The sequence below is a fragment of the Rousettus aegyptiacus genome, unplaced genomic scaffold (assembly GCF_014176215.1).
Source record: "Rousettus aegyptiacus isolate mRouAeg1 unplaced genomic scaffold, mRouAeg1.p scaffold_m13_p_3, whole genome shotgun sequence".
Taxonomy (NCBI): Eukaryota; Metazoa; Chordata; class Mammalia; order Chiroptera; family Pteropodidae; genus Rousettus; species Rousettus aegyptiacus.
The window spans coordinates 170,637,371-170,648,567 of NW_023416306.1; the positions used below are offsets into that span (position 1 = coordinate 170,637,371).

The 11,197-nt window shown below is 54.4% G+C and overlaps 1 protein-coding gene across 2 annotated transcripts in view; it reads left to right on the forward strand.

Moving 5' to 3' along the window:
* Positions 1-6,500, forward strand: part of EML1 (EMAP like 1) — a 92,569-nt gene extending 86,069 nt beyond the window's left edge. For both annotated transcript variants that reach the window (XM_016119529.2, XM_016119528.2), the window contains 6 exons: positions 98-186; positions 1,235-1,332; positions 1,447-1,534; positions 2,876-2,971; positions 4,183-4,313; positions 4,921-6,500. In XM_016119529.2, the coding sequence (XP_015975015.2) occupies positions 98-186; positions 1,235-1,332; positions 1,447-1,534; positions 2,876-2,971; positions 4,183-4,313; positions 4,921-5,046 (628 nt within the window). In that variant the 3' untranslated portion in view covers positions 5,047-6,500. The remainder of the gene's footprint in view (positions 1-97; positions 187-1,234; positions 1,333-1,446; positions 1,535-2,875; positions 2,972-4,182; positions 4,314-4,920) is intronic.
* The last annotated feature ends 4,697 nt before the right edge of the window (positions 6,501-11,197 follow it).

Genomic DNA, 11,197 nt, shown 5'->3' on the forward strand with positions numbered 1-11,197 from the left:
TAAGCCCTTAGATTAATAGCTTTTAAGTCTTACTATTGTCAAAGTCTTCATTTTCCCACTAAACAACTTTTTGTGCTTTTTCTCATGTTTACAACAGGTGGTTTGTGTTTGACACAGAAACGAAAGACTTGGTCACTGTTCACACGGATGGGAATGAGCAGCTCTCTGTAATGCGCTACTCGCCAGGTTGGAACGCAAACCATTCCCTACGATAAAAGCCCAACAGACTGATGAACTTCTGTGTAGATAGATGTCTCTAAAGAAAAACATTTCACAAGCCTCCTCGGAGTGGAATTTAAACTATACGTGCACATAACCGTGACATTTTGGGGTTCCCTTCCCTTCTTTGATCACTGTGCTTGTGTGTTTTTTAAGTTTTGATTATGGAAATTTTCAGACAGACAGAATTAGAATAGCATACGAACCCCCCACGTCTCTACCTTCCAGCTGCAGCAGTTACTAACTCTTAGTCAATCTTGTTCATCTGTAACCCTGCCGACCAGCCCACTCCTGTGTTATTTTGAAGGAGTTCCCAGATATCTTATCCTTTATCTGCTAATATCACTGTATATATCTCAAAAAAGAGATATAGTATTTAATATACCATGTCTCTTTTATTATTTAGTGTAATTTACATATAACTCACTGATTCTTAGTAAACTCATAGAGTCATTCGCCCATCATCATAGTCCAATTTTAGAACCTTTCCAGCACCCCCGAAAGTTCCCTCTGGCTTCTTTTACTTAAAACGATGTTTTTGAGATTAATTCTTGTATCAGTAATTTCTTTTTAATTGCTGGGTTGTACTCATCTTGTTTATCCATCCCGTCAGTTAACGGACACTGGACGGTTTCTGTGGAGTGGCTATTATGAATAACGCTGCTATGGATGCTCATTATAGACCTTTTTTGTAGACATTTGTTTTTATGGACAGCGATTTGTTTTTATGTCTCGAGTAAACTCAGTAGAATTGGTGGATTGTATGGTCCGTTGAGGTAGAACATCTTATGAAACTGCCTACTGCCTTCCAAATGGGCAGGTAAAGATTTTCAAAAGGTGGTTTTGGAAGTGGCGTAGGACTCATTCAAAAGCAAATTATTCTCTTTGAAATAATTCATTAAACTGGCTGGTTTTTTTTTTTTTTTAAATCTGTGTTGGCAACTAGCATGATCTCTTAGAATTAATCAAATGCTTATTTTTAACAATTGAAATGTAATCTGTCGTATCTCCGTAGATGGGAACTTCTTAGCAATAGGCTCCCATGACAACTGCATCTACATTTACGGCGTCAGCGACAACGGGCGGAAGTACGCCCGAGTTGGCAAATGCTCGGTAAGCGCCCTTGTCACGGCCCGGGCACACGTGTCGCCCTCGAATGTCCTCGGCGGAGCGCGGGTCGGGAGGTCGCGGGGCGAGGGAAGCTCACGCGCTGTTTCTCTCCTCCAGGGCCATTCCAGCTTCATCACCCACCTGGACTGGTCGGTGAACTCACAGTTCCTCGTCTCCAATTCGGGAGACTACGAGATCCTGTACTGTGAGTGGCGCCCGGGGGCGCGTGTGCTCCCGCAAAACCCTCCCCGCACAGCTCGGGCCTCCGCTCCCTCAGTTCCCGCCTCTGTAAACAGAGCAGTTGGGCCGCACGACCTCTCAAGTCCTTCCCAGCTCATAGACGTGTGGGGTTCAGGCCGACCGAGGTCCCTGTTGAGGGGATGCGGCCCCCGAGGAGAATGAGCCTGGAGGGGGAGGATGCGGCAGAAGAGAGGGTGTCAGAGCCGTCACGGTGAGAGGGACGCTGTGGGGACGTCATCCCGAGCAGGCAGACCATGAAGTGTCTCTCGCCAGGGTGGACAGCAGCCCCCGCCCCCCGCCAGGACCCCTTCCCTGCTCCCCCAGCCCCTCCCGCCGCTGTCTGTGCCCAGGCGGGACCTGGGACCGGTGAGGGCGGGAGTGGCCGGCACTTACTAAGCACACACGACACGATATGCTCGGTTCCTCGAACACCTGCCGAGCGCCCGCCACATGTCCAGCTCTGGCCTAAGCACAGGGGGTCACGGGCATGAGCGGGCCTGGTCTCTGCCCCGCCAGAAGCTACTAACAGGTGCAGCATCCTCATCTGCATCCTCCCCCGTGACCCACAGCGCTTCCAGGCTTACCCCAGTTCATAGGCACGGAGGTCTGGCTCAGGCGTGAGGCCGCGGGCAGCAGGAGCCAGTGCGGGGGTCTGTGGGCACCCCTTTGTTGGGCCGGGGCAGGCAGGGGAAAAGCCCAGCGCCAGGACCATGCCTCCCTCCAGCTGGGCCAGTGACACGTAGTGTCCCCTCCCTGCCCTCTCCAAGGTTTTGCCTGGCACAGGGCAGAAATGGGGCTGGGGGGATGGTTTTCAGGGACAGGCCCTGGGTATAGAATCTTCTCAGACACAGTCTCATGCTCCAGTAGTGAGAGCTCATTTGGGGCACAGGCAAAGCCCCTGGGAGGCTGTAGGTCCATGGTCTGATTGGTTTCCATAAGCTTTCGTTTCCGATTCAGAGGTGAAGGGATCGAGTGTGTGTGGGTGGGTGGGTGTGCGCACACGCACATGTGTGCAGAAGGTAAGGGAGCCAGATGGCAGGGGGCTGAGTTGTGTTTGGGGGCTCCGGGGGAACAGTGAGTGGACGGAGGCCTAGGAGCCAGAGGGCGGTCAAAGGAAAGAGAAGCTGGACGAGGGGAAACCGGCCAGAGCGGGGAGGACGCCGGAGGCCCCGGGCTGGGGAGCGGAGTGTGTCCCTCTCCAGCGGGCTCCGCAGCCCATGACACGTGGCTCCGAGGGCCCAGCCCCGCCCGGAAGGAGAAGGGGCCTTGGCTCAGACGTCACCAGGCCTGTGTTTGTTTTTCCCAGGGGTTCCCTCTGCTTGTAAGCAAGTCGTGAGTGTGGAGACTACAAGGGACATAGAATGGGCCACGTACACATGCACTTTGGGGTTCCATGTCTTTGGTGAGTTTCCTGCAGATTTCGTTTGGCTCAAATGGGAGACATGTCTACTCGAGAGTGTTTTCTGATCGTTAGTAAGGCTCGCAGCTTTGTCACACGCTCCACTGCTGTGTGAACCCCACAGGACGCACCGCACGCAGCACCCCGGGGTCGGGCAGGAAGGGCCAGGAGAGGGGTTGTAACCCTTTCCCGCTGTATGAAATGAGTCCCGAGATAGTGCTCTAGAACCTTCTCACATGAGAAGGCTGTGTTGAACTTCCTACATAGATGGGCCAGATGGCACTCAGCCAATTTACTTACCTTTCGTTAGTTACTATGGTATCTCTTTGGTACTTAAACTAAAATGTTCACTTCCTTCAAAGTTCAGATTAGAAATATAGTCTTAAATGATCTAAAATAGATTGCCACAATTTAGTAGAATTTTTTTCCAAAAGCAATACTTCTCATCTCTTTATGTGAACCCATGATAAGTGGGTCAGAATTTCACAAATCTCCTTAAAGCTGGCATTTTACCATTTTCTGGCACTAAACGCTAGGACACCCCCACCTGCATTTTCTCCCAAACTGCCAGTCGAAGGGTTGGTGTGCATCCAGCGCTCTCAGATCCAAAGTTACTGAAACCGAAAGGGTTTCCCGGAGCACCGGTCAGGAGATGCCGCCCCCACCCCACTCGTCAGGCCACCTGGGACCCAGGGCTGCAGGGCCGGAGCGGCCGCCTCACCCCGGCCCACGGCAGACACACCACACCTGCCGGGCGCCCCGAGGCGAGCTGCAGCCACGAGGAGCTGACAGCAGCAAGCGCCTGAAGGGCACGCACAGACCCAGGGTTCAAACGTCCTCTGGAGAGACTCTCACATGTGAAGAGTCACCCGGAAAAAAAGAAAAGTTACCAGGTCGCGGGCTGCAGACTCATCGGCCGCCCATCAGATGTCGGGGGGACGGTGGGAAGGCGGCGTGTCGGGAACCGGAGCTCCTGGCGCGGCTGCCGCCGTGTTCCTGAGAAGGGGCCCGGCAGAGGAGGAGGCCTGGCACCGCCGCCCCAGCGGCAGGACGGGGCCGAGCGGCGAGGGCTTCCCAGGAGCGGCGGGGAGCCCTGGTGCCCAAGCCCAGGGTGTGGCCGTCTGTCTTTGGCGAGAGCGCGACGGCCAGTCCCCAGGCGGCGCGGCCCGGCGCCTCCGGTGTGTCCAGCACCCTGTCTGTGCTCTGCGTGTTAGGCGTGTGGCCAGAGGGCTCGGACGGGACGGACATCAACGCCATCTGCCGGGCGCACGAGAGGAAGCTGCTGTCCACGGGCGACGACTTCGGCAAAGTGCACCTCTTCTCCTACCCCTGCTCGCAGTTCAGGGTGAGCACGTTTCCCGGGGCGCGTGTGCGGCCCGAGCCCCTCGGGAACTGAGGAGAAAGGCGGCGTGAGCAAACGCCGCCAGTCCCAGGCGCAGACTTGGCCCCGTCGTCCACCGCCCTCGAGGACTTCAGGGCCCCCCCCCCCGCCTTCCGGGGGACCCGTAGAAGCCCCGAGACCTGGCTTATCGCCCCGTGTCGCCCCCTCCACCATGGCGCCCTCGCCCCAGCCCCACTGAGCTCGTCCCGGCCTGGTCCTTCCCGCCCGTGACCCCCCTCCACCAGCACACACCCCCTTCCCTCCAGACCCCGGCGCCCGCTTCGTCCCCCCTCTGGGCGCCCAGGGCCTGGTACAGCCCTCGAGGCTTGAATGTGTCACTGTGCAGGGCGCTCGCTGGCCCGTGTCTGTCCCCAGGCCAGACCAGATTCTGTGTGTGCAGAGACTCTGCGTGGTTGGGTCTGGGTCCCCACGTGTCCTGCCGAGCAGGGCACACGTGGCAGCTGCCGAGAGGGAGGGACGAAGGGCCGGAGGCACGGCCATGGGGTCCCGGTGCCCTCCGACTCTGAGGGGTTCGCTGTGCGTCCAGCCCCCTGCACGCCTTTCTTCCCAGGCTCCCAGCCATGTGTACAGCGGGCACAGCAGCCATGTCACCAACGTCGACTTCCTCTGCGATGACAGCCACCTCATCTCCACGGGCGGCAAGGACATGAGCATCATGCAGTGGCGGGTCATTTAGTGCCGGCGGGAGCCCCGGGGAGCAGAGCCGGCCCGGACGCACGCAGCCTCGGGGCCTCGGCCCCTGTGACTTCTGGTCCGTTGGAAAAGTTCTCACAAACCTCAGGAAAACCACGCCCTGTGCCGCTCACCCCAGCCGCGTGCTCGGCGAGCGCCACGTCAGATCAGCAGTTCAGGTTTCTCTGTTGTACAATATGTAAAACACATTTAATATAAAAAGAAAAAGAAGAAGATGCCAAGGTTTACATTACGGTGACATCGACAGGATGACCGGTGTTCCCTTCATAGCTTTTCTATGAATTCTTCGAGAACGGTCACAGAATGCCTTTTCACATACTGTCCGTACGCCCACCCCTGCCCCATCGAGCTTGCTAAGTCGAGCGGCTTGTGATGACGAGGTGCTGAATCCCGATCGCGGCCGACGGAGTGGTTCTCGCGGGCTACCCCGGCTGGGCGAGAGTGAATAACCGATTTGCACAGCTGAGTCGGGATGCGCGGACAGGACTGCCTCTGGTCACGTGGTCGCAGGTGTCGTTCAGTTCTTCCTCTGGGAGGCCGGTGAGAAGGGGGTTGTTCCCGTCTCGTGTTAAGCAGGTCGGACTCCTGGTTAAGTTCAACATCGCAGCCAGGGATACAGGCATTTCCGAGCTTCGGTGGACTGTCTGCCCAGCCCGGTGCGGACAGCCACTTAGCACCCGCGTGACAGGCGCCCCTACCCTTCCCCGGCCACGTGCCCTGATGAACGGGGGAGACATCTGGCCCGCCTTCCTCTGTATAGTAACTGGCATGGTATGGTATTGTATAGGATTTTAGCAAGTCACGATAAATGCGTAAGGCTAGGCTTTACTGTTTTATGCTTATGGACATTGTATATTTGTATTTTAAGACCAAGGAGACCAAGTCGAAAAGATACCGTAAACCTGCAGCAGGGAGAAATCTGGAAGGCGCCGCCAGGCACTGAAGGCAGCCGCTTCTCCTGCCTCTTGCGCCTGGACGGCTGGTTTCGCAATGAAGTAAGATCGCGTTCTGATGAATAGAGCACAGGCGGCATGCATTTGTCAAGACGGCCTTATCCATTCTGATCGTGCGACAGATTGAAATGTACTGTTTACATTGGGGAATGTATCTCAGATTTTAAAATAGAGGAGTAATAAACAGACTTAAAAACAAATATTAAGATTTTTACTTGCTCTAGGCAAGTAAAGGAATCGAACTCCGTGAACTCTACAGCACTGGTTGTTTAGAGTGGCCGGTCGATGGCGACATTCGAAGCGTTTTTTACGACATCTCCGGCCCACTGTGGAAGTGCAGGCACCAGGAAACAATGTGTATTAAAGGTGACTCCGTTTGTATGTATCCTTACCAAATATATTCTGTAATGAAATAAACTCTGAACAGCGGATTTCTTATTGACCTATAATCATGAAAGTATATAAATTAAAATATTTAAAATTAGCTATGGTTCACACTATATTTCTGTTTCGTAAACAAATTTTTTTCCTCACCTGGGAACTATAATTTGCATATGGTGTGTAAACATCTATCAGATTAGATAACTAAAAGGAATTCGGCTTAGTTATGATACCCAGTTGTTAGTTTACTTGGTTATGGAAATACTGGAAAAAATAATCATTTTAAAATGAATGACTGAGGGAATAACCAGATCAGGGGAGAGAAAGGGACCCGTTATCGGCTTATAGGATCTCGGTTTATTTCCTTGTACTTCCACTATTTTTAAGCTCAATAATGGGAAAGGGACATGTATATAAACCGTTATTACTAGCTTCACACTTGCCCATATTTCAACGAAGTTCTTAGACAGCCCAACATCAGCCTTGCGGGGATTCATTATTTGCTCGGTAGCAAAGCGAGCGCCGGCCTGGATGACCGCTCACCCCTCTGGGGCAAGCACGGCCCAGAACTTTCAGGATTCTGCCGAACAAGAGGCCTCAGAGACCGGGGCGGCAGCGTCTGGCCCACAGAGCCAGTCCGTCCTGGTCCTTTCCGTGTGGGGCCCTCCTCCTCCCAGTGGCCTGTGGCCGAGTCAGCTCTTAGCTTGGCTGCGGAGAGTGACGGGGAGGGGCCTGTTACCCTAATCTCTTGCTAACGGAGGGTTTCCGAATGACTTTAGAAAGTGTCAGACACGGCATGTGGCATGTCATGTGTAGCATGCAGAGACCTGAGTGCAGGCTGCCTGATGATGTCCTTGGAAAGTTCTGTACGAAGGAACCCTGTTCACACTGGCATTTTCCAAACTTGACCACGGGGCACTTTTGCACCTAAGATGCTGATTACCGGCCATGGATCAACATTCCAGGGCATGCCATCCTGGGGAAACACCGTGAAAGGGAACTCGGGCGCCCAATGGTACTGTCCCCTCCCCCCTCCCCCAGTTTCCACTGGGAGGGGCTTCGAGGCCAAATTCCGAGTGACGGAACGAGGCACAAGGCACGTTAGGGCTTTTCTGTTGCTTCCATGTCCCCGGCCACTTCTGTAGACCATGTCTCACTTTCTTCTAGAGCACTCCGCCTCACTGATGTATAAAATCCACAGCTGGGGGGCTTCGGGGTGCAGTGGTGACGTCCTGTGGCAGTGGCACGAGCCCCTGGTCCGGGGCAGACCCATAACCTTTCCTCCTCCTCCTTTTATCAGGCTTGTGGCCTCCGGGCAGAATGGGGAGCAGCAGAAAAAAGAATTTGCTTATAACGTTGCAACTTCTGACATTTGGAGGCAACTTCTTCCTCATCAGGCCTGGATTGGAAATTACCAGGCTCCCTGCCACAGCAAGGCCAGTGTCACAAGGTCTGTGGCATTTCCGAGGTTCCTTTGACCCTCAGTGCCATGGCTACGGAAGTGGGGGTGGGGGGTGCTCGGACAGTCAGCCCCACACACTGCCCGCCCCCACGTAGCTCGTGGGGCTGCACGCTGTTCCTGTTTTCACGGGTCTGTTTGGGTTTATTTTTCTCTGATTCTCACCGAAGTGGTAGGTTTAGAAACCACAGTGCCAGCTCATCATCTGCATTTGAAATGAGCCCCCGTAGAAGCCCGTGCTCCTGGTCTTGGGGGCATCTCGGGTTGCCCCGACCTCACCTTCAGTCACCGCAGGTCCCATGGGAACGCATTTTCAGAAACTCAAGACTCTGCAGGGAAAGCTTTTCCCTTGTCCTGGCATGTGTACTCCTGCGCATCTCCTTCCCTGGCCAAGGCCACTTCCGGGCCCGGGCGACAGCCAGGGGCGGGGGAAGGAGAGGGCCCAGCATGCTCAGGACGGCCAGACATGGGCGGACGCCCGCAGCAGGGAGGTCTGAGTACTTTGCAGAAGGCTGGGGCTGCAGGGGAACCCGTGGCTCATTTTGGAGCTCCAGCAGGGCTTTGAGTGGGGGGTCCTCTCAGGGTTTTAACACAGTAATGTGCATTGTGAGTCCAGAGGGGCCATTCCATCCATCCGTCTGCCCATCCTTCCGTCCATCCATCCAATAAGCACCATTCCCTTCTCTGAGCCAGGTGCCATGTTCTGTTCAAGATCAAGTTGAGATCGTCCACAGGTAGTGTTATTTACTTGCAGCAAATAAGGGAGATGGGATTCATGCTCTGTCTCCTGGAAAGCAGGCTCCACCATGGCTTCTCTGCACTATTTGGTTAATTACGCATTTGATTTCTTTATTTTGCAGTTGGCCGCACTTATCAAACTACAGCTGCTGCTTCTGTAAAATACTGTGCTACATTTTAACACTTAGGAAGGATAGCATTTAGTAAGAACTGCCCAGACCTTGAGACTCTTGTCCTATCTATCTATCTATCTATCTATCTATCTATCTATCTATCATCACTCCTAGGACCAAAGATATCACAGTTCTTGCTAGAGATAGGCAGGGAGGGGCCAGTGGTGATGGAGGCCACTTAAGCCTAAGGACTTGGAGAAGGTGGCCTTTGGAAAGAGAGTGGAGTGCCTGAGCCTTGTGGCCATCGGGGGGAGGCCTCCCAGGTATAGAACACACCCAGGGCAGATTGCGAGAACAAAGGGTCCCCCAAACTGACCACACAGCCATTCCTTCCTGGGACATCCCTGCAAGGCAGAGTGCACGTTAGGGCAATGCTGTTTTGTTCAGCCCCCTCTATCGGTGTAGACACCAAAACCCCTACAGAAACAGGGATTTGCCCAAGGTCACTGTAACCTTGGTAGGGACAGCCCCCACCCACCCTAATTGGTTTCTTTTTATAAAATAAAGTTTGTTGGACTTTTTAATGATAAAATTAACATGCACTCATTACAGCAAATTCGGAAATAAATCTGCCATGTCCTGACCACCCACCAACAGGACGATTCCTTCTCGGCGCATTTCCTTCCAGCCTTTTTTCCCTACAAGTACATTTTTGTATATTCTCCCATAGTTAACATATTGCGTATACAATGCTGTATATTGCTTTCCTCATGTAACTTAACGAGCATTTTTCCATGTTGTTATAGCCTTGTTATAAATAGCTCCTGTCAGAGGCACAAGAGGCTGCTAAGGATTACTATCATCACTCCTTATCTAATCTCTCGGGGATGGCCATGGTAAGGAAGAGGTCATAAAGGCCACCCTCGCTGGGGCATTTGCCCATGGCGTGCACCCCCAGGGCTCCTTCCTGCGGCACTGAAGCAGGCTCAGCTCTTTCCCATTACAAAGGGAAACTGCCTGGCCTGTCGCTTCCCCGGGTGCGCTGCAGGCCCTCTCCGGGGTCTCTGCCCTTCCCGCTCCCCTCCTCCCCAGGCTGCCTCTTCAGCTCCCAGGCCCAGTCTTCGACTCGGCGCCTTTACCTTCATACCTGTCCGTCCCCTGGTACCTCAGTCTTTCTTAGGCCCCAGACCAAATGCATCCAGCTCCCCCTCCAAACCCTGAACGCCATCCTCCCACCTGCCCGGGCCGGCAATGTGGTCGTCCCTCCTGAGCCCTCTCTTTGACCCACTGCCCATATCGACAAGCCGCCAATAACAGTACCGACCCCACTAGCGCTTCCCCCCGCTAGGCATGGGAGGTGCCTTGCGCGTGGCGACGACTCACATCGGCCCTGTCAGGTGGCTCCTCATCGCAGAGATCTTTACCTTGCTACGTTAACCCGCGAGGGGCCGCGCACCGAGGCCGCCGGGATCAGAGCCCAGGTTCCAGAGGTCGCGCTCCGTCAGCCCTCCGCCCTGCCTCTCCGCGGCGCAAGGATCTGTGTCCCCGTCCCCCTGTCTGCACCGCCTCTGCCCTGGCCAGCCGCCGTCACCGCTGGCCTGGCTGCAGTCCGTCACACTGGCCCTGCTCCACGGGCCTGGCCAGCGGTCAGATATGAGCTTTCCAAATATGTCACTCTCTTGCTCAAAATCCTGTCGCGGCTCCTAGGAAAAGCTCCTTCATGCCGCACGTGGGGCTGTTCGGGGGGCTCGAGCTCTTCGCCAGTAGTCTGTCTGCTTTCCCTCCGGCCCACGCTGTCGCCACCCGCTCTTACACATGCCCTCTGCCTTAACACCCTTCCTCCCATTTTCCATTGCCAACCACCACAATTTTCATAGCTCAACGTAAAAGTCACTTCCTCCAGGAAGCCTTCCCAGGGTGCCTAGTCTGGATCGCGGTCTCTCTTAGGCGTCCCCGTTCACTGCACTTCTTCCGTCACGTTGCATCGTAAGCGCCGGTTGACCCGCGTGTAGCCTTCGTGTCCTAAGCTCCCTGGGACGCGAACACCCTGCCTCCTGCTCACTCTTCCTGCTCGGGCACCTCACGGGGACAGGCGGTCAGGGTGAGGCGGCTGCACGCGTGAACACGATGTGAGCGGCAAGGGTGCCATCAGATTTGTGTCAGATTCCTAAACCTTTGCCGTCGACCTCGAGCGTCTCCCCTGTGTCCACTGTTTTACCTCTGCCAGCAACACCGCTGAGAACAACTTTGTCCACTGAGCTTTTATTTTTTAAGTTACGTTTACTCTTTTGGAGCAAATGCCCAGAGACGGAATTACTGCGTAAGAGGGGAAGAACCTCTTTCTGTCCCGTGATGCATTTTGCAAAAATGAATTCCAAAATTATGGTAGCAATTTGGGAGCCTTTTTCTTTTTTAGCAAATGAATCCTCTTTCCCTAGCTAAGTGTCTTCCTGGCGGAAGCTGCACGGAGCTATTTTTACCTAAAGGCTG